At 37.4% G+C, this 24,027-nt stretch overlaps 1 protein-coding gene across 4 annotated transcripts in view; it reads right to left on the minus strand.

Moving 5' to 3' along the window:
* ZFYVE28 (zinc finger FYVE-type containing 28) overlaps positions 1-24,027 on the minus strand; it is a 142,749-nt gene that overhangs the window by 25,225 nt on the left and 93,497 nt on the right. For 2 of the 4 annotated variants that reach the window (XM_068679716.1, XM_068679715.1), the window contains exons 7-9: positions 21,255-21,356; positions 13,786-15,147; positions 4,535-4,639 (exon numbers count right to left, since the gene is read on the minus strand). In XM_068679716.1, coding sequence (XP_068535817.1) covers positions 4,535-4,639; positions 13,786-15,147; positions 21,255-21,356 — 1,569 coding nt within the window. The remainder of the gene's footprint in view (positions 1-4,534; positions 4,640-13,785; positions 15,148-21,254; positions 21,357-24,027) is intronic. The other 2 variants (XM_068679718.1, XM_068679717.1) reach the window with 1 other exon arrangement.

Genomic DNA, 24,027 nt, shown 5'->3' on the forward strand with positions numbered 1-24,027 from the left:
ATGATTTGGGGAAAGAGCTGATCAGGTTGACTGTGACACATGAACTGAAATAGCTGGCTAGCACATCTCGTGCCCCTCACTACCAGCTACTAGATCCCCAGGAGCAGGTGTGATGTCTGTTAAAATTTGTGGGCAAGTAATCTGCACTGTAGTTTTATAGGACAGATCAATGAATAAGTCTGGACCATGAGATGAAGGAAGTGAATTCTCCTAGTTTAATTAAAGTCCTGCTGAACAACTAAGTTACCTTGACTTTTAGCATCCTCTCCGAGGTCTGACTTCTGCTGATGGAAAGCCCAGTGAAGCACCTGGGTTTGTAAGGCACCACCCATCCACAGGAGCTGACAGGCAAGGCAGCTTCCAACAGGCTTTGGCAAAACCCCCTCTAGTTCTGAAGCAGTAATCAAAATTTCATCCTTCTCACTTACATACCAAGATAACCTTCCCCACTTGGTTTCACATGTGTGTGTTTGTTCTAACAGGGCCATACTCGGCATATGCCATACAGTCAGAGATATCCTTCAAGGACATCCAGCGAGCTTGGGCTCAGCCCACACACACGCGGATCGAGATATTCTAACCACGAGCCCCATAAACATCCCGCGCTAATTGCTGGCTGCTTTGGCTTCAGTCACATTGCACTTCAGACACCTCCCTTTCCAGAACGTAAATAACACAGGCTAAAAATTCACTACCATTTTTTGTAAATGCCAAAAGTTATACAAGTAATATTACAAATTACTGATTTAAATATTACTGATATTTAAGCCACAAAGAAAAACTCAAAAAAAGGGACTGCTGACCAGTGAAGACATCTGTTGTAGCATTGAGGTTACTTTCTAAAGTTACTGTTTGAAGTTGTCATTTACTGTGTCATAACCTTAAAATTAAGGAATTGGCTTTTCCACATTCTTCAGGCAGGCAAATTGCTTGAATGCAGATTTGTTGCTATTTCTTCTTCCCTTGCATTGTCTTTGACAAAAATTCCAACAAGGCTCGAAATCAACTGGTAGTCCCTACCTTGTTTTGCTTCCATCTCACTTTTTTCCCTCACCATTCCCAAAACAATGTTTTTGTGGCCATTTTCTACCTCCTCTCCTTCAAAGAACTTGAGTTCATTCTTGGCTTTAAGCTTATCAAGCCATCTCATTCAGTTAGCATATGAATAGCCTTCGCTTCAGTTTCCACTCAAATTAATGGCTCCCTCAGGATCTTGCCCGATAATTTTAATGCATGTTGAAAGCTTACAGACAAACAAATTTCTGCAAACAGTTTATTTTTAAAAGCCACTGACTTTACTGCTTCTGACAACGAAATGGATAAGCTTCCAGCATTGTACTTTATTAGCTGCCTACTTACAATCCAATAAGCTATAGTTACATTAAAAAATATTCTAAAAATCACATTTATGAAATAGATACCAGTAAAAAAGGAAAAAACTGGATGCATTGTTTCCTGGAGCTAATATAAACAATAGACCAATTGCCACTTCCCTGCTGTAGCTACAAACATCTCATTTTCAATTAAGTCAGCAGCATTAGTCCACATCCACATTGATGGAATACGGGAATTATGCAAACTCATGCAAGTCTGCATAAAAAACACAGTTTCTCTGAAACCTTCTGAAATACAAGGAATATATTTACTCCTCACTGAGAAAGTTTACTACTGATATAGGCACCTGAAGTCTGGATACTGCTTAATGAACATTTTGCAAAATATCTTTTTTTGAACTGGGCTGAAAGTTTAACTTCTTCACCATCAGATCTCTGAGGCTAGAAGAAGGAACCTCCCACAAAGATCTGCCTCCAATGAAATCAAACTTTCACTAGCAAAACCATTTCAGGAACCTTCTGTGACCCTCTCTCTGCATATATATAGATACGGGTTGTTTTGTTTTGTTTTGTTTTGTTTTCCTTCAATTTGTGCTCTAGAAACCTTCAAGCAAATATTTTTTTTTTCAAATTACTGCATCAGCACAGTCAGTAATCAAAGCATACAATCATAGTTCTGATATAAGCCTGAAAATCTTTGGCCCAGGTGCATTTCAAGAGAATACACGCTTATCTGAGGATTCTGCTTTTCTCCGTTAACTGAACATGGAAACTTGAGAAACAAAACTCCTAATTTAGTTGTATTACCTCAGTGTCTAAAGTTAGGTGGGATGAATGTAGCTCAAAGAAATTCTACACCACTGGTTGAGGATGGGAAAGTCTATCACATGGGAAAGTGAATTACATGCTGATTTGTATGAGCCTCCTTTACAGGATCCCAATTGGATCCCATGGTCCTCACCAGCTTTTTCTTCCCAGTTGAAAATAAAATTTTCTCCGTGGTTCTCCATTTGGAAAACAATAAATATATAGATATATGTAATTCCATATATACTATACTTCATTGTTTCAAATCCATTCCATCTACACTGTTTAATATACTGGTAGTTCATTGAACTCTATATGCTAAGCTGTTTTTGCTACTGGAGCCGAACTGTTGAAGGCAGTCAGCTACTTCCAAAAGACACTGCCATCTCTGACAGCAAGGCTTTCAGCCTCAGCATTGCTTACCCACTTTAACCTATAGCTATTGTAATAGCATAGAGGAATTGTTTACGATTTATGGGAAAGGGAAAGGCCAAATAAATGCATTCTATGAATTCTGTGTTTAGCTAATTAATTTTCAGATAAAATTGGAAGTGTAACATTTCAATTCCTGTTACGATTACAAGTGAAAACTGCAAGGAATTAAAGACAGTAAAATGGCATATCTCAGTGGGAAAAAAATACTATAAATATTATTTTGGCTATGCACATGACATCAGGAAGAACTTAGGTACTTCAGAAAATGACATTCTGTAGAGATGGTCTTTGCAAAGAACATTCTTGTTGCAGTAGACAGATGATGTAACAATATAATACAAGTAGATGTGTTGAATATTCCTCTTCTATGCACACAGATCTAGGAACGTGCTTCTCTGAAGCAGTCAGACTTCTGAGCTTTTTTTCTGTTTTCAAACTAAGCTGTGTAAGTATTTCAAAAGGGGAAATTTATACCAGTATAGTCAAGCAGGCAATTACTATTTTATTGGACCATCAACTATAATAGCTAGATCTCTAGCAACGTGGATGAGATACAGAAAAATAGGTAACTTGAATTCCTGGATGACACCCAGGGATGATAGAATGCTATAATTCAGTGGACAACAGCCTAAAAAAATTGCCTTATAAACCGAGCCTCAGAAACATAAAATTTGAAAAAAGGGAATAGACAGATCTAATTACCTAAGCGTCAAGATATTTAAATACAGTGACAAGCACAATACTGATATATGAAGGCAATACATTAAGGTCTTGAAAAAAGGTGGCACACCTAATGAAAACTTACTTATTCTGCTTCAGTTATGCCTAAAGAATAACAGAAGTTACTTCTGTTGTCTATTCAGACAGCTCTGTGTGGGACAGTCTCTTACATGTTAAAATATTTATCAGAGGGCAACTGCATGGTGGTAAATTGAGTTTTGTTTGAAGCATAGTTAAAAGTGTATTTCAAAATTAAAAACATGAAAACTGGTTCTAGTTGCATCTTCCTTTCCTTATTTGCCTTTTTAAAATATGGAATTCTTAAAAAAAAAAATGAGCCTGATTGTGGACACATCCTAAAAAACACTTTGTCTTATTTCCTTTACCACTATAGGAAAAGGCCTTTTACCCTCTTTCTTTCCCTCAACCTAGACAAAATTTGGTATTCATGGAGTTAAAATGAAAATTGCTGGGTAGAGATTAACGGATGAAAAAGGCAGAGCAAGAAGCAATGGAAGATTTACCTTGACTGATACTGTGGTATCTCTCTACCTGTACCAGAGTAATAACATTATTGCATAGAACATATGCAACAGATGACATACATGTATGTTATGCATCCCTTGAAAAAAGCCAAAGAACTCAGATTTCTGTTTTAGTAAGATATATTTTTCCCATACCTTTATTTCTCTATTATTCACAGTAGGAGCTCTGCACAAAACAAAGTTAAAGCCTTCACATGCAGGCTCAGATAATGAGAACATAAACCAGTATTCTTAACAACTTTAGCCAAAAAAAAAAAAACACCTTTGGGAGTTAAATTATTAAGTGGCATGCTGCCCTCATTTTAACTACACAAAATGAATTGGAAAAAACATGCTTTCTAGAAAGGCAAAACCTAGCTAAGACAAACATTCAGTAATTTTCAAGCTGAATTCTGAAATCTCTCTTAAAAAATGCTGTATGGACAAATAAAAGGGAGATCACCAGCATACCATACAGTTCAGCACTACATGCATTGAAACTTTCCTGTAAATAGTTGCCTCTCCACCGCAGCACTGAAGACAACTGCTGGGGAAAAAAAAAAAAAAAAGGCAAGAAAAAAAGCAGCACCTGTTGTTCGCAAGGAAGAATAATCAGAAGTGTTGCTGTCACTTGATTGTTAATTCAATGAAATTTTTTAACCAACCGTAACCCAACACAATTAGTCAAATCTGACTGTGAAGCGATGTTATTACCTCAGAGCGTATATGCTGGAGAGACTACATGTAGTGACAGAAACACTCTCATAGTCACTGCTGGAGATGGAGCTGAGGGGGGAATCACGTAAGCCATCCTGAGAACTGAAAAAACATGGAAACAAAATGAACTGCTGAAGAGAACAAAGGCAAAAAACAGAGTGATAAAGCATGGGTTGTCACTGATCATACAGAAATCGGAGTAAACTGACAATTTTATTTGAAAAAATAGCAATAAGAAAGGGAGTGATACACATCTATTTTGTTTGCATCCCAAAGGGTCAGGCGATTTGGCAAAGTTAGTGGGCACACTTCTTATACAAATCCTCAATTTAATTTATGACATGCAGTTACATCACTCAGGAAAGAAGCAAGGATCTTCCATTTTCATAGGGCATAGACAGAAGAATGTGTCCATGCTGTTTTAATGTTGTAACAAAGGCATAACATCATTGGAAGTTGATAAAGTCACAGTAGGTTTCAAGCAAGACACAAATAAGCTTCAAGAGCTTCTGAAATACCACAACTAATTTATCTAAATTTCCACAGAATGAGAATGGGAAGGAAAAAGTCCAAGAGAAAAAGCAGAAAGCTGGCTCTTCAGTAAGGAGATGAGGATAATATACCCACCCCTAATTCGCTCAGTCTCTACAGCTGCTATACATGTACCCCAAGCTTGTGCTTTAAACTGTATGAGCACCAGGTAGTGGTCCCATGGCAAACCATGGATACTTCATGAGAGGAAATCCACTAGTTACTAAATAAAAGATGATGAAAAAAATAAGTTAATGGTACACAACTTGTCTCTGTCATCCCTGGACTAAGGAAAAGCTTTTAAACAGTACATCACTTCGGATCTTACATCATATTATCCATATAAGCTAGGATTCGAAGGTTAAAAGTTTTGTAAGCGTCACAGAACTCTCTTGGAAAGACCGATTTTTGTTTCAGTAACAATTTACTGCTCAGCCACTGGAAACTGCACAAGCTGAAGAAAATTAAATTATACTAGATAAAATATGTAATCAAATATATCAAAGCTGTATTAGCTCCAGGCGGTGCAGGAGAATCACTCAAGCCAGCTGAACTGAAATGTTCAGTCAATAGAAATCTTTGGCCAATGCAGAGAGAAGCTTAAGAAATATCTTTATTGAAAGAAATATAATTGTATAGATCAGGATTTTTACCTTACTCATCCACGGCAACCAAAAGATTTCTTAGGCTTAACTGAATTGTGGGAGTATGTGGGGTACATGTTCAGACCAGCTATGTTCTAAATTCTTTTCTTCTACCAAATTTACCATTCTTGCTGCTTTTGCAGCTAAAAGTCTGGAAGAACGCTTAAGGGGAATTCTTCAAAGCAGTGTATGGAAGGTATGCACTCTAATCCCACTAAGAAATAATAGGATTTGTTTGCATACCTCCCACTAATCGCTTGGAATATGTACACCTTCATGTTCTTCGTTTCTGACTGCCAATTTGAAAATAAATCCCTAGTGTACCATGCTTTAGTTGAAAGGAAAGCCGTCGCAATTGAAGAATAACTTATCAGACTTGAACAAAAATCTATTTAACTTTCATTCATTTTACATAATTTCCTTTGCTAATTCTGCTCATTATGAAGAGATAGGTGCATTTAAACAAAGGCTTACCCTTTTAATACCTCATCACCTCTACCCATCCAATCTTACAACACAGTCATGCTACTAGAATGTATTTTTGCTATCTGTTTTATGGCAGCTAAATGATGTAAAAAAACACCATTAAAATGCGATTTCACAGCATGATTGAGCAGGAGAAGCTGTCTTGCAAAGATGAAATGTATTGTTCAGAATAAAATAATCTTTGAAGAGCAAGATCCAGGAAACAAGAACAACTAGCATACTCAGCTTCTTCTTTTATTCTCTCTCACCTCCCCATCATTTCCATTTTTTTCCAGTCTAACAATCCTGCCAGCTGATTTGGGTAGTAACACTTCCGAGAGATGTAAGGTTTGCTGTCCTTTAGTGCTTTTTGGTAAGCTCTGCCTGATATATTTAAAATCCAGACAAAATATCTGTTATCAACAGTACACAACAAAATTGTGAGACTAAGAACCTAAATTCAATTTCATTTCATAGGTTGAGTTGTGGCTTGTTTTGTGTTTGTTATTTTTTTAGAATTTGAATTTTTCACAGCTCTTATTCAAACCCAAAAGGGCTAACACTCTTCCTACGTATAAAGAATTCGATGCATTTTTATGAGCTAAAACAAACAAAACAAACCATCACCACCCTAAGCATCATCCCTCTGTTAAGAGCTGATAATATTTAGCAACATTGTCCCAAGCACAAAATCACCTTCAATCCTGAGCTAACATTTTGGATTGGACGTCCAAGCCAGAAGGCAAAACGAGGAAGAGAGCTGGAACACAAAGGGCTGGAACTAGACAGTAAGGAAATGTGATGAGTAACCTCAGAGCTGAATGGCATAACACCACTTTAAAGGTAATACTGAGGTTTTTGATAACGTATTTTCATCTTCATGGATATTCTCAGGCCAGCATACAAGCCTGTAAGCCTCTCACACCCCTTCTCCACACCTTTTCCCCCTCATTTAAATCCCCTCACCTCTACCTAGTCACTAGAAATAACAGCTAGCATTTTTCTTTTCAGGTTCACTATCTTATCTACTTTTAAGCCTTATCTTAAAGCTGATTACCATTGCCAACTGCTTCATAGAGCCTTCATTTTCTATTCCTTCATCTTTTACTCGGTGTATGAGCGTGGCCGTGCCAAGCCACCCAGTGGTTTCAGCACTAAAAACCCAGCTGGTCAGAAATCATTTGGCAATGTAAACTGTTTGCAGATGCTTTACACAAACCCTGCTTAACAGAGGTTAGTTTGTTGTACAAAAGGATGCATCATTTGGACAATTACAATCTGTAAATATTTTTCTCACTCGTTTGTACTGATACAGATTGAATTTTTCTACCAGAAATATTTATTATTTATAGTATTTATTTCTGGTTTATATTCAGACTAGAATGCTACAGAGCAAGAAATTCTGTGTTTATTCAGTACCGAGAAATGAAATCCAATAATGAGAAGTCTGTTCTAGACCTTCTCAGTGTTACGATGAAGTATTAAAAAAAAAAAAAAGACACACAAAAAGATTCCTGACATACTCACTCACTACATCTTCACTCAGTATGCACAGATTCAGGATACCTCTTTATACAGTTTTTTTCTCATTAGTGTCTGCCTGATGCTGGTGGATCCTGAGGTGAATTGACCTGCTTTTCCCAGCTCATGGTGGCTGTCACCAGCCAGTACTAGCTAGGCACGTGTTCTTTGGTAGCACAATTACAAGAAGGGAACGTATGTGCACGCAGACACGTCCTGCAGCAGGCAGCAGCTCCAAGAGGGCAGCCAAGCCTTTCTTCCACTCCAGCCCACGTGCAACATGATCTTCATGGCATCTTGTACTCATTTGAAATTCATGCCAGGTTGGACTGGGCCTCCACGCTCACAGGATTCATTGGACTCTGTTTAAATTGTGTAAGTGGTAAAAGTTTCATTTGTTTCATTTGTGAGGTCTTAAATGCCTGCTGTGCTAATTTTAAAATGACATTCCAGCTTGGAATCAAACCTCCATCTAGGCTGACCACAATGAAACTCTTCAGCACTTCTGATAAAAATACAGAATAAAGATTTGAAGCAACAGAGCAAGGTGACATGAGGTGATGTGACCGCCTCTTTTCATGGAATACTGGCCAACTGGACAAGAGAACCACTTATTTAAAGATAAGTTAAATAAATAAGTAAATAAATATTTAAAGCCATTTTTTCCTGCTTTGTGTGCTCTTTTCTGCCGGAATGTGTCTCCAGCCTCTTAAAAAGTTCAATTAAACCTCTCATTGTTTTACAGAACGTTTTCTTCATGCATTTTATTACTTGAGTTCCAATTACATTCCACATTACATCAGCTAATTAGCACAGATCTTCTCTTCTTGGTTGTTCTCCTGCTACACGAGAGCTAACTGAAGCCTGATGCGTCAGTGATACCAAATCCACTCCAAAAGTCCCTTTTAAAAGCTTGTTGTACTTGCTATACACATAAATTAATTTCAGGAATATGTATGTTGAGAATTAATGCACTTCCCTGTTGCCGCATTTGATTTATGTCCAAGGGAGATGGAACCTGCTCTAAAACACTGACAGCCTTTATTTGCACACCAAGGCTTCAGAACAGCAGCCACATGATCAGATACCACACAGAATCGGTGTTCAATGGACAAGGTCAAAAACACTGTCATTTTTAATTTGAGACTGGTATTTGTACTAAATCTGAGTTTGTTCAGTTGCATATATAAAAGGTTACATAGTAAAGAAACAGAACGCCAGAAGGGGAAGAGAGGAATTTCAATCAGAAGCCAGATAAAAGATTGCTTAAGCAAAGTTTTGCAATTGAAAAGCTCCTATTTTTTTCCCAATCAACTACTCTTTCCTTCTTGCTGATGAGAAATTTTCTTGCTCCTGAATAGCTAGTTAAAAGACTAATCAATACGGGATGGCTACGCAGATGCGGTTTGGTTTTGTGAACATGCACAGCTGTACGTTCATTTTTATGGAAGAGGCATCTTTGTCATGTGAAGACGGGCACAATCTTCTCAAATCTTCCTGTGATAGGAATATTATTGGGAAAACATAGGAATATTGTAGGAAAAACATGAATTTAATGCATTTAATCAACTTAATATGGATTGCATCAGTTAATCTTGTTTTGATAGAGGAGCGCACATGCTATAAACTAAAAGAAAAACTAGAAAGAATTTTGTTAATATTACAATGTGAATGCTAGCCAACCCCAAAATCCAAATACTTGTTTTCCATGCATTTATCATGGTGGAATGACTACAGTGTCTTAATGTTGTTCTAATGAAAATATAAGCATGTCACATGTTGCTAAGGAGAGATAAAACACTGGCAGAAAAATCAAAATTAGAAACCAACTGTATAAAAACAGGTGTTCATCTTTTTTTTTTTTCAGTCATTCTAACATGCATACTGAGGAAATAAAGTTTTAAATATATTATAGTTTGACATTCTTTAGGGTACAGAGGTGCAAACCTAAGAAATGGGACACCATGAATACCAAGCAGGAGATGAAATTATTCATCTTATTGTAGACTTGCAATACAGAGCAGTAAACAGGAAAGCATGCTCTTCTGAGGATGCCTCATTCCTCCTCCTTACCCATCAAAAGCATATGGCAAAATATTCTATTTTTTAAGCCTCCACAAATAAATGTGAACAGTGCCAGTATCTAACAGCCAACAGACACACTCTGAGCTTGCAGAAAACACGAAGATAGGAAGTTCTCCTCACCACCAACCTCAGCTCCTTTTGCCAAGTCTCAAGTGCACAGTAAAAGGCTTCATTCAGTGTACATTCACCAAATAAATTAACATCAAGGAAAACAGGGGGGAAAAAAGCATAGTTTAAGTTAGATATAATAGACCTGCAGGGGAAAGAGGAGAAGCTGCACTTCAAAATCTTCTTTGTACATCAGAACTGTTACAGGTCGGTATGTAGATAAATGAACATGCACCAGACCCGAGTATTTAAGCCTAAAACATGAAAACACTTGGATGGAATGACAATAGGAAACAAGCTGCTAAACTTCCTAAAATATGTAGAAGAATTTGAAATTTTACAAGACAGATCAATTCTGGAAAAAAAAAAAAACAGAAAGCCAAGTACTTCCAAAACACTAAAATAAACACAATAGTCAATCTTTCTATATTCTTCCCTTGGAAAACCAAGGGAGAATGCTATGATAGAATAATGAGCATTTCAAAAATCTGTAAAGCTTGCCTCCATTAGGAAGAAAATGAATGAAAGAACAGATAAAGATCTAAAGCTTCTCTTTCATGTTAAAGTATGCCCTTTTACCCAAAAATACAAAATGCCACTTTGTTCTGTGGTTTTCTTCTTACGTTATTTCCTCTTCATAACAGTTTGTTTTGCTACCACAGCCTTTCCTTCTAACATTGTGCCTGCATCAGATCAGATACTGACCACATTTTTGCCAGTGTTTTTCTCATATTTGCGTATCATCAATCCCACTGCCCAAGACTCTCAGTGTCCCTTGTGCTTTTTTTTTTTTTGAGATACTTGCAAGCAAATAATGGAAAAAGAGGAAACGACGTCAGCTATGCCATAAAACCAGACTAGTAAAGATGTTGCTACACAGATCTTATGCAGAAGAGAATTTAATCCTTACTTTAAACTCCACTGAACATTGAGGCAAGATCGAAAAACCTGGAATAAAGGTAGTTCAGACTTAAAGGATTAATTACGGTAAACCCGACAGGATCATTGGAACGATACTAATAATGTCATATTGCACAGTATAAGGACGGATTTGCTAGAAGAAGCAGTTGATGTCATAACACACATTTGACAGCTGCCTGATTCAGACAAGGGAAAGAAAATTTTCTTTTCCGAGTTTCTGAGTTCCAGTAACTAGAAAGTAAATACATTTATCAATTTGATGAATGAGTACACCCTGCAGCTACTCCATGTATATTAGATTGCTTATTGTTCTAGCTAATGGGTCCATCATTCTGAGAATAATCTATGTCTCCAACATTTCCCCTATGGTTAAGTTGGCATTCACAAGCATGTAATAGGGAGCAGTCACAGAAGCCTAATATGATCTGCCAATTTAAGAATCCCATTGAAAGGCAGCGATTAGTCACCACCCAGGCAGCGTGAGTAAGGAAAGGCCCACAAAGTTGTGTTTTGTAACTCAATCCTCTCTTTTACCGATAATGTGACTGGTGATTCAGAGGCAAGAACCAGCCCTATATATAGACATATTGTGTATGGAAACTAAAGAGCAACACACACACAATTGTTGAATGTGAAGTCCTCAGTAGATCCCCAGGATCTCCATCTCCTGCAGAACATACTGAAGGAGTATATATAGTATGAGAACATTTCCAAATAAAGGAGCAACAATCTCTCAAAATACCTCACACCAAAGGTTTTTAGACAGATAACACACAGTGGGGAAGCCGAATTCTCCAAAACGGGTGAAAATTCTCAACCGTAAGCAGGGAGGAGTTGTTAAAAGACCTCTTCCCAGAACAGCAGGAGGTCATTTAGGACCCCATGGGTTTTAGTTTTCAGATATGGTCTGCAGAGATGGGGAGAGTAATGAGGTCTGAAAAGCTGCCGGCCGTGCCAAATTATTCAGGATAGTAAGAACAAGGGCAGAGTGAAGAACTGCACAGGATCTTAAAGACTGGAAAAAAAAGGTAATAAAATGGCAGGCAGGATTCAATGGATAAACACAGGGAGAACAATTTTAGCTTCACACAGAACAATCTGAGCTCACAAGTAGAATTTTGGGTCTTTGGCAGACAACATAAAAAAAACATCAATTCACCACTCTGCAACAGGCCAAGAAGTCCGAAGCCAAATATTAGGAATCACTGGAAAATCATCAGAAAACAACTTGGCACTGTGAAAATCCATGGTCTGCCCATACCTTGTCTAAGTGCAGTTCTCATCCTCTTACCCCTAAAAGGAAGGTTGAGAGGAAGACAGAAGGAACAATGAATGTTATGGGACAACTTCAGTACAAAGAACGATCGTGTAGGCTGTGACATCCAGCCTCAAAGAAGGACCAGGATGGGAAGGCGTAACTGAGATCTAAAAAGTCACAAATGGCACGGACCAGACAAGGACGTGGACAAGAGACTATTGTTACAAACACAAACCATGGAAGGCTAAAAAAAAAAAAAAAAAAAAACACTGATATATAATTTTATTATATTTTGCGGAAAACACTGATATATAATTTTATTATATTTTGCCGAATTGCTCTTATAAATATCCCACCCAAGGAAAAAAACTGCTAAATGAATTGAGTCTTGCAATAGATGTATAATTTATCTGGCTGTTGTAATTTACAATAATTACTTTTAAGCAATATTCCATCTGAAGTGTTGTAAAAGCATGAAATGTCAAATGGGTTTGTGAATTACTTCCTAAAATGAAGATGTTTCAGTATTTCTGTTATGAGGCCTTGAATATGATGATAGTTGCAAGCCTGAGATTGCAAATATTCAGAATAACGAGGAAGATAAAGGTAGTTTCTCAAAAGTTGAGTTTTAAGCATGACAAGTTATATTGTACCTGTAAGAGGAATTAACTCTGGCCCAAATAACTCTTGATTCTATTTCCACTGCAGTGAAATATTTCGTAATTCAATTACAATTATTTCTGCACCCTTTACATTGCAGTAATGCTTCATGGTTCCAGCTACCTCCACTCCGTTATCCTGAACTCCACGCACATATAAAAGACAAATCCTGCACTACACACAGTCTCTGCACTACTGAATCTGTAAGGCACAAAGGAAGAAAATCATCACAGAAATAGAGAAGACAATAGTAACTTATTTCATTTCTTCCCTCTGCTTTGCGGTATTAATCCTTCAAGGAAACCAAGGATACTACTCACCTTTAAAAAAAAAAAAAGTTATCCTCTAAAGAGTAAAACAAAATAAATATAAAAATACAAAATGGTTAAAAAAAGTCTGGTGTTCTAGAGCAGGACCCCAGTGTCTAATCAAAGTTGATTTGAAGTGTAGCATTTTCTTTAACAGATGTTACATAGTTCCTCATTTTAATAAAATAATTTTGTTAAATGTTAATTATGTTACTAATGTCAAATGATTTTAACATTAATCTGTGACCTCTCTTCTGTCAGCTTTGGTTGAAATGGTCTAATAAAGTTTAAAAGCTGCTTCTGCACTTTATTAGGCTCCTTCAACATACCTATTCACAAATCCACTCATGCCCACAGGCAACATGATCAGATAAGCTCTATTTTCTTAAAAGAAACTAGAGATATGAGTTGGAATGTGTTCAATCACAATTTAATCCCATGTACTGGGAAACAGCAGAACACAAGTATGGCCACTCAGGTGATTTAGTGGCAATGCACCCTTAGTTACATTAAACTGATAAGATTGGGATACTTAATTTCAGTGATAGAGTTTTCAGAAGGAAAAAAAAAAGCTGATGAAGACCAACAAAAAACTACTTGCATTAAAACTGTACATTCAAAAACTACTTAAATCCTTCAGCGTAATCTTCTTTAAAATCAACACTAATTGTGCACAGACCACAAAAGAACTAGTAAAGAATTTATTTGTATGCAAATCTTACTACCAAAAAGTCAAGTTACTCTTACCTTGAACTAGATCTTGATTTTATATCTTCCTTGGCTGTTCTTTCGCTGCTAGCATCTTCAGTGCTCTCCACTTTTTTCTCACAGAGCTGTTTTCTCTTCTCCCACCTCTTCTGCTGATTTGAGATGCTTTCTGCTTCTCCTTGCAAGTCATTTTCTGCTCCTACCTGTGAACCTGAGGAATGTGCCAGGCACTTAGAGGAGATCGGCAGATTTTGCTCTTCTCTGCCAAAGTCTCTTTCTGCTAACAAAGCAGAGGTTTCAGGTTTTAATGTTTCCTGTGCAGGGACTGAATTGTCCACAGTATCTACATGGTCCATTTCCTTAGACTTCACTAACGTGTATGAAGCATTTACAACACCTCCTGCAGAATGTTTAGTCTTTAAACCTTCCACATTCTCCTCCCTGCTGTCTTCACAGCTGCCACAACACACACAGGAATTAATTAGACAGTTTGTGGCAGCTATACTGAGTTTATGGGATTCATCCTCCTCCTCATTTGCTAACGGATTAGCAGATCCAGGAACACAATTAATAGCTGCTTCGGGTGTTCCTGGGGATTCTGAGCTAGAGGGAGATTTAGGATTGAATATTACAGTAGCAGATATTTTCATTCCCCCTGTCCTGTGAGCTATCACTTCTGCCATTTCTGCATCATCAGCATATGCATCCCAACCGTTGAGGTATAACTGCGAATCCGGACCTTCCAAACAGCTGCAGGAATTCTGAACTGAGATGCCAGACATCTGTTTGTTGTCTTCAATATTGTTATTATTGCTTACATCACTTTCTGCATCTTTTAAAAGCAAGGTTTCCTCTGTCTGATGACCATTCTCATAGAGCAGAGCATCTCTGTATTGCAGGTTCTGTTTTGAACTGTGGCAAGGGTTATTCACCCAAGCAAAGGTATCACTTACTGAATCCAACCCAGCAAGAGCCTCTCCTGCTCCATCTAGGTCATCCATAAAAAACACTCTGTCCTCTTCATCAGTTAAATTGTCAAGATGGTGTCTCGTTGGTGAAGCTTCTGTGCTAGAACTATTTCTTAGGCTAGGTCTGTGAGCTGGGGACTGACAGATGCTCGGAGGGGAAAGCAGAGAAGACATTTCATCTCCGACTCTGTGTACCATCCTATTCAGCTGTTCCAGCTCCTGCTCATCATACTGCATCGAACAAGCCAGCTCAGCCTCTGTGTTCTCAGCTTTTGCTGAGAGCTCCTTGGCTGGCAACGTTGCAGTTATGCCTGGTGTAATGACAGAGGGTACTTCAGGATCTGTTCTGACAGGAAAATCCACGTCTTGAGAGATGCAGAGGTTACGCTCCAGTGTGTGCAGTTCCTCCTCAGTTAACGTCTGAAGTAGATCCCTAAAAGTAAAGCAAAACATGTGACATTACATTCACAATCACAAGAGGCACTGACGTTACACATTTTAAAAAAGCTTTTACTGTCAGTACAGAAATCCAGAGAGTGAACGTGGGAACACAGAGTACTTTCAGCTGCATATCTCAGGGTGCATTTTGCATTCACATTCAGAACACTTGGGACTGCTGGTGCTTGAATTCGAGAACACTCATGCAAATACAGGCTACCAAATTATTTATATATTTGCCGTAAAGCCCCAAAATAAATCAAAACACACCCATAAAGTAAAATGCATCTTCCCCATTCCCTATTTATTTTGAGTGGAAGTGTTACTCACAGTGAACATACTTTGTCATTTTTTTAATTCACAGATTTGATTTTGGTTAGAAAATACATTTGCCATCCATGGTACAAGATCCTGAAAATTATTCTACAAAAGAGCACAGCAGAAGTTTCACACCCTTACATTGTCAGATAAAAAGAACTCATTATAAGTATCAATATCACTTATGCAGTGCTGATGTCTTGGAAGCCAATTCAGTGCAACTGGAACTTGGCCCTCCTCCACCTCCAACACAACTTGGGGATAAGGGAGCTAGGTTTTTGCACGATGTTAAGAATCAGGCAGGCCTAAAAGCAAACACTGAGGTATTTACGAAACTTTCTAGAGGCATAATTCATCTCCAGTATTATCAAGTGTCCTCAGTATTGCAGTTTTGGACTACGAGCAGTCATAAAAAAGTGTTATTTGAGACTTATGTTTAAATGCTTTATAACTTTACAACAAGATACATAGACACAGCACTGAATTTCAGGTCTGCATTTGATTTATACCATACTGCTGAAGTAGGAGCTGCATATAAAAATATCCTCTGTCAAGAACCGTTGTCAACAGCAGTTGTTTCATAGACCAGCAAGTATATTTTAGCATAAATAAATGGATGGAAAATGGGAGGCCTTTCTCTTAAACAGAGGTTAGAGTCCACTATTCCTCGTGGGTTTAGAGGTCATTAGAAGTAAGAAGTAACTTCAGTCTAAACAAGAGGACAACATCCACTCCTCAGAAAAGATCCATTCAATACATCTCATGTTTTGATTTCCATCAACTAATGAACATTACCTCAAAGGCCAAATATTTTTCCTATCACTATCAATAAATATCAAATTACCTAAAAAAAAATCACTGGTATACACTGATACACTTGTGTATCAGTTAACATACAATCTAAAAAATACACACACACACATATATATGTATGTATCAGTTTAGATAACCACTTCAAAGGTAGAATAAGTGTAGTATATACGCTTTCTTTTGTTGTGGTGGTGGCTATGTACTCTCCATTTCATTAACATCTTTATATAAAGTAAGCTTTTATTCTTGGGCTGAAAATAAGAGGCATCATCACCTGAAAAAATGCTAGGCTTATTCAAGTACCACCTTATAAAGACAATCGCACCTCCATATCCTCCCCCTTCCACCTGCTTCCATATTCTCTAATAGAGAAGTATTTATTTCAGTTGTTCCATATGCATCTCAAAGTCCCAAATGTGACCATTTTTCCAGTCATGTATTAGTAATAAAGGGAAATGGACAATCTCTTTATACCCACTTAGTTTGTAAAGCTATAAACCAATATCGCTATCTTGCAGACTAAAACACTTAAGATGACCTACACACTTCTTTTGTCTAAACAGTATGGCATGATATTACCTTTCTTTTGTCAAAACTTTAATTAAACAGAAACGGATGTCTGTAAGAGATCGAGTGTTTTAACATCACCATAAAAAGCAAATTGACTGGGAACAGTTTAAGTTTTATGGCCAACATAGAGAGCTGTATTATTTGTTTTTGAAAGAATTATACAAATATAAATCAACAACAACAAAAAATAGCATGATTTTTGCCATGAGGCTTTGTGCTACAATTTATCAATTTATAAATTTTTAGAAAAATGCTAGGATGTGGAATATCAGAAGCAGAAAGAAAGAAAAGCTTGTCCTCAGAAAAACAGGATTTGGCAATTACCTTCCCAGCTCTGCATAAAAACTAGAGCCACTGGACTAATTTAGATAAAAGCTTCCTTGCAAGATGAACAACTTTTGATTGACAGTTATCTTTTTGATACACGATATATTAGTTAAGAAAGATTCACCGCCAGCATTAGAACACGGCCTGTTTTAGAATGCCTATGTAGATATTGGGAATAAAATTAATATCAACCAGTATCCAGAAAGAAATGGTAAATCTCACTACTGGAAGTTTAAAACTAGATGTCAGACATCATTATTAAACCTTAAGGTTTAATTAAAGAAGAGCTACTTCCATGGTTCATTTCCTTTCTGCTGAAGCATTTGTAGCTCGTCAGTGGATCCAAGCAAGTGCTGTGCTCACGTGGAGGAAAATTCTCTCTGCTTTCATTATTCACAAGGCACAGGTAATGAGGGCTTCTACAGGCTGTCCTGACAGCTGCACTCCACTCGCTTTTCTCTGAGGCTTTAGAAAATAGCAAATTAAAACAAGTGCATGTTGGGGTTTCACCTGCTTTTACTCTTATTAGCTTGGTATCACAGAAAAGCAGTCTAGCCTTGAAAGTACAAGGAACACTTCTTCCAGTGGTTTCAGCCACTGGCAGGAAAACAAGCCAAGGTCTTAAAACGTATGCTGCCTGTTACAAGCCAGTAGTAAAAGTCTGCTCTACCTATTGCAAAAGCAATAAATATTTTTGACTCCACTGCTAGTACCCAGGGAGCAGAAATTACTGTTTGAAAATTCAAGGCCAGGTGCCCATTTAAAGACAGGCAGCTGAACAGAAGCCAGGGTCACACAACCCAGGTGCACAGATCCTGCACATTCACTGGGCCTCTCTCCTTGCTGAAATTTGCTTCTATTCTGACTGGTACCTTAAACTGTTTTCAGGAAACAGCATCGCTGATGGTACTGCCAGCCCACAATTCAGTTCTTGCTCCTAACAGAACACCAACAGCTCTCAGTTTACAGGGTTGCCACTGTAGGACATGATGCAGGTATGGAAATGCAATTTGCAACCTCCTGCAAAAAAAACTCAAAGTTTTAAACCAACTTGGAAAAACTCATGTCTTTTCCCCAAGTCACCATGCATGCTTTAAAGGCATGAGATTCACAACTTGCCCCTCATATTCTTTAACACACCAACAGCAGGTACACCACATTTGTTTTCTACTCAATGTGCAAGGATTTCAGTGTACTTGAAATGGTAGGGACCTCTGATTCTGCATCACTTATCTGCAATCTGCTTGATTCTGCACCACTGAAATCCAGAGGGACCCTGCCACCAGCTGTAATGGGTCCAGAAACAAGCACCAGGCAGGCAAAGGGCTCTGAGAAGAGGGCAGAACTAAGGAGTACTGCAAAATCCCAGATGTGCTCACCTCTGAAAATCCCCACATAGCAGCCACAAATGCACGTATGGTATAGGCAATATTTTATTGCAAGAATGTTCAGGCATAGGCATCCAAATTAAATATTTATGCATATCCCACAATATATGCTTTGTATGCTTAATAGGCAGAAATGGTTCAAACATCTCAGCTTAAAACAAACGGGAGATAACCCTACTATATATATTTATGCATTGGTAGATGCATAAAACACAGTGCTGATATTTTATATCTAAATTTGAAATCAACACAAGCATCTTGCATGGGCATTAAAATATTCAAACTCATCATTTGTTGCTCAACCTCACTAAACCTAAACAAAAACCCTTAATGCTTTTTGCTCTGAAAGTCTCCACAAATAACAGCCTCTATTGCTTTCTAAGTTGCCAGCCACCAACAAGACCGCCAAAAATTGCCTAACCAGATGTTTTTCTCAGCTAGCTGCAATTTAGTTACACAGATCCACAAAAATATGGTACTTTCTTCATTTGAGAGCAGGCATGTTTTAGGATAATATAGTTTTAAAATTATCGACTGTATACTTGGATTTACTGGAGTGAAAATATTTAGTTGGCTAAGAATTAAAGCATACTGAACTACATGCAGAAATTTCCTGGGATGTGATCACGTTATTCAGTACAATTTTCTATACTATTACAACAGATACACAATTGCAGCATAAAATGAAACTGAAAATATTTAACACAGGACTACTTGAATTATTTTTTGTGCCTTTCTCTGGTAAAGGAGACCAGAGAAAGACCCCTGGAAAAAAGCACTTCATTTTTACTGGAGACACATTCAAATATCTCATTCCATCTTCTCTTATAGGCTTCTGTGAACATCGTTAGTGAGTAGGAATTGCAACCTGATGCGTTTAAATAAATCTGTCATAACAAACAAAAAAAGATTTAGACAGCTTAGGTACTTTTAAAATAAATTTAATTATTCTGAATGAGCTGCACACTTATGTGTATTATACTGTTCTTTATTTCTATCCAATGTATTTTTCATTCAAGAGTATTACTAAGGATCTTTTTAAGCCCGATTCTTTCGAATAATCAAGTTCTTTGGATGAGTTCCCCGATGTTCCTTCAATCCAGAGACTGCCACTGAGAAAAAATTTCAAGTTACTTCTTAGCTTGCTTGTATTTTCCCCAATGCCCTGATAAATACTACCTCACTAAGAACACGTTGCAAACTGTTTGCTAGACAACTGAATTCAAGTCTCTTAATGGTCATTTGAAAGAATAAATTATATAGACCATGTAGTACCTACATTCCTTTTTCCAAAAATGAATCTGAAAGAATCTTTTCATCTTTGAAAGTGTGCATTGAAAATAGTAGTTATTGAACAAATAAGCACATTACTAATGTCTTTTCAACCCAAGCATTAAGTTCAGAGAAACTGAAAATTAAACGGACTAAGCAATAAACTGACTTCATTGATTTCCATTTTCCTTGTTGCAAAACATAAGGAGTAAGCACAAAGTACAGATTATGAGAAATATTTTAGTTTTGTAATATTTTTTTGGCTTTAGTCAACCTGTGGAAAACTAGTGAAAATTTCTTTGATAGGCATATATTGGGATATTTTTCTAAAGTAAACTGCAAGGACTTTTTAAGCTTTAGTAATGTATAAGGTTCCCCCACCCTATATTAAGTTTTGCTACTCAGTTTGTGTTACTTTTCTTTACTCTGTTTTATAAAACCATCATCATCCAAAATATACGAAAATACATGTTAATTTGACCATTTTAATTCTGAGATCTCAACATGAATATCATTAGTGTACCTGAAAATAAAACTGTACCTAGGGAATCTTCAAGGAGCACAAAAGGACATGGTCTGGATATTCATAAAAGCTAACTTCAGAAATAGGCTCCTCACAAGGAAATTAATCTGGACAAACTTAGTCTCCATGCAAATTCTTCATATGTCAAACCATCATCATGACAGACAGGTAAAAATTGGAAACAGGAAAGAAAATCTGCCAAGTTAACTCTAGAGATGTACAAAAACAGTATTTGCAGTGGGTATACAAATTTGAATTATTAGAAAATAATAGGGTGCATGGATTGAAAGAACATTATTTATTTATTGAGTTTGAGTTAAACTTCTGGATAAAATACCGTAAGTGACGTCCTTTATACTTGAATTGAGACTCAAAAAAAACAACAAAAACCTCTCCAATGATTACCAAGACTGAACCACTGTGAAAAAAAAGGATATATACAGAATATGATCCACTCTCTAGAAACAGATCCACAATATGAAAAACTGATGGTCACTTCTATTAGATTAAGAATGATCTGAGTATTGCATCATAACATACTGACAAAATATAATAAGCCTAGTTAAACAAAAATATTGATGCTAATTAGAAGCAGGATCTCCCAAAATAAAATGCAACTTTGATATTTCAGGCATCATACCGCCGTAAGGAAAAACTGAAATGTAATTAAATTATGTTCAGAAAAAAGAAAATATCAAAGAGAAAAAGTTTAGAAAACTCAGGGAAAATGAAAAACAAGTAAGATATTTCATGGGTATATAAATCAGATGAGAGAAAATGTATCTTAAAGTTCACATAACAAACAAACACTTCCGTAGGCATTTCTGTGTACTGTTTTACCCTCTGATTTTCACTACAGAAAAGAAGCAGTTACAACAATCATTTATTACTTGCCTTATTTTTCTTAACAGAGTGTGAAAAGGTCTGAAGAGTTCAGACATATCTTCTGGCTTGTGGTCCAAGTTCAGTGGTCCCTCGGAGTAGACTACAAGGCCACTGTAGTTCAGACACAAAAATGAAAATTGCTTCACAACAGCAACTACTCAGTGAGGAATCAGAAAAGCAACTGTACATACATATTAGAACTACCATCAAGTTACTTCATTTTCACATTGTTATCTTATTTGTTTTATCCACCTCCAGTTAGAATAAATGGTATTTAAAGCTACAGGAAAAAGATCCCCTCCCCTCCAACCCCTGCTACTGAAGCATGGGAGAAAGAGCAATGGAAGCCCAAGAGGAAGAACATCCTCTCATATCACTGCTGCAGCTGACCCAGAAAAAAACAAAATCAAAACACAAATCGATTATCGAGTAAGTTGGGGAAAGCTCACTGGCTTGAGAGAGATTTCAAATGGCTTGTTCTTTCCAGTCTAAATCATTTCTAGGCAAGATGCTTGACTTGCACTCCCATTTTTCTACCTCTAAGATAAGTATAACCTGGTAGCAACTTGAGATAAAGAAGATACACACACTAAGTTACATAAAACATATTTTGATAATACCACACTTCTAAATGAACTAAGTACTCGTAACATTTCCCTGAAAAGGGGATATTCGTGATACTGAAAGCCTCTGAGCACCTTGCTGAAAATACCTAAATACCTACTGACAGAATCTCTATTGCCAAAGCCCACGTGTGTCAGGGATTACACAAAATTCACCTTTTACACTATACCTGCTGCATATTACGGCACTGTGCCTGAGAGCATGGATTCCACCCATAACAGGCCCCACTCTGCTTAAAACTATTTAATCCTCTGCCCACTGCCAAAACAACTTCTGTTTCTCAAAGGCAAATGGATTGCGTGTTCTTATCCTCTAGATTACATATGCTTTATTTCACCCTGGACTTTTTCCCCTTCTGAGAGCTGACTATTTCAAGGATACGTTGTTTTTCCTGCAGTCAAATTACAAGTTGCTTCAGAGAGCTTCCTAGGTATAATAAACTGTTAGTGTCTTCTACTCACCTTCTGTTCATTAGCAAGCACCCTGGATAACTAACTACAGCTCTCTGAGACACCACAGCAATGCTGGTGTCACAAGTAATATGGTTCCCACTGAAGTATTTAAAAAAAAAACAACACTCACACTCTGTTTACCATCTGGGAGATACTGCTCTTTTTCTTCTGCTTATAAACCCAGAGTCTGGCTCATGCCCTGGTACCAGGATAGTACTGTAGTCTCCCATCAGGCTGGAAGATGGCCATCAGAAAGTTCAGAATTGTCAAGACAACACAGGGTCCAAGAAATGTGACTACTGAACGTGATCAACATTGCTCTGGGGATTGGTATTTGAGGGCAGGAGCAAGGAAGGGGGAGAACAGGAGCATGAGGGAAGTTGCTTCTTTTGCAAGTCAACTTTTTTTTTGTGTGGTTTAAGACAAATTATCCTGTTACCAAGGTTACGTACTGTTTTTTCAAGCTTTCTGAGCTTCCACAGGGAGGCTACCATGAAGCGACAGAGTTATCACTGACTCATGTAGTCACGTTCTGCCTCAATAAATGTCACGTCTTTGCTGAGTGGAAGCCAGAGGCTGCTCCCCCTGAACTTCTAACGGCCACAAAACACTACAGTTTCCAGGATCCCTTTCTAGAGAGCTTAATTCTCAGAAGTTTTAAAAGATAAAAATAGAAGAGGGCTAAAGCACTACAAAAACCCATTGTGAAATGACCTCCGTGTATAAGACCATTGAAAGAGTTCTGAATCAAAGCTTGAATTTGGTTGTACCATGGAAGGAAGTAAAAAATGCACAAAAAAAGAATACATCTTAACATTTCCTACTAAATCCAAATTTCACTGACACCTGTTAAACACGGTGCAGCATACACTGCCCAACCTGCACAGTAAGCTGGCGTCAGAAGAGAAACCTTGAAGAACAATGACTCTCAAAAGTATTCCTTAAAGAAAGGCTTTGTTATTAGAGAATCAAGGGAAGCCAGCACCTGGCCCCAGACCCATCCTACTCAGGCTACCCAGTACAGCAACAACATGGCAACTTTAAATGGAAGACAGATGCAATTCAAAGGCTTCTCCTTTCACAGTCCCAATAAAAGGCCTGAATTTCTTCAAGGCAGTACCATAACTGAATGGGGTTATTTTCCCATGTGACTTCATATGGCAGTGATTTATCTTCAAGTCACAGGATACTTGGGGGCAGTTAAACCAATTTCTCTTCTCTCTCTCTGTCCTTCTTTGTAATTTGGGATTGATATTGCTCATTTTCCAGAGAGCCCTTGGTTTTCCAGTGAGCAACCATGTGTTCTTCTTTGTGTCTTCCAAGAGCATCAGAGTGTACTGTCACATTTCTGTTGTCTTTTGATAATCAGATTATTACTGTTATTATTTTTAGAATGATGGTTACAGAGAATATCCTATTTAAAAGGAAAAATGGGCCACAGAAGCACATTATACTCAGGATTTTAGGTTTCTTATCTCCCTCAATTATACTACTGATATTAGCTAACTTTAAAACATTCACAATGGTAAAATATTGAAAATATGTTGGCTTCACTTCAGAGAAACTGTCTATTAAATCATGAAGACTTATTAGGAAAAATGCATCTGATCTCTTCAATGTTGAAAAAGCTGAATAAAGAAAAAAAAAATGTTTTAACTTCGTTACCTGAGTGGTCAATACAGGGCACAAGTTTACATGTAACAAGT

The sequence above is a fragment of the Anas acuta genome, chromosome 4, assembly GCF_963932015.1.
Source record: "Anas acuta chromosome 4, bAnaAcu1.1, whole genome shotgun sequence".
NCBI classification, from domain to species: Eukaryota; Metazoa; Chordata; class Aves; order Anseriformes; family Anatidae; genus Anas; species Anas acuta.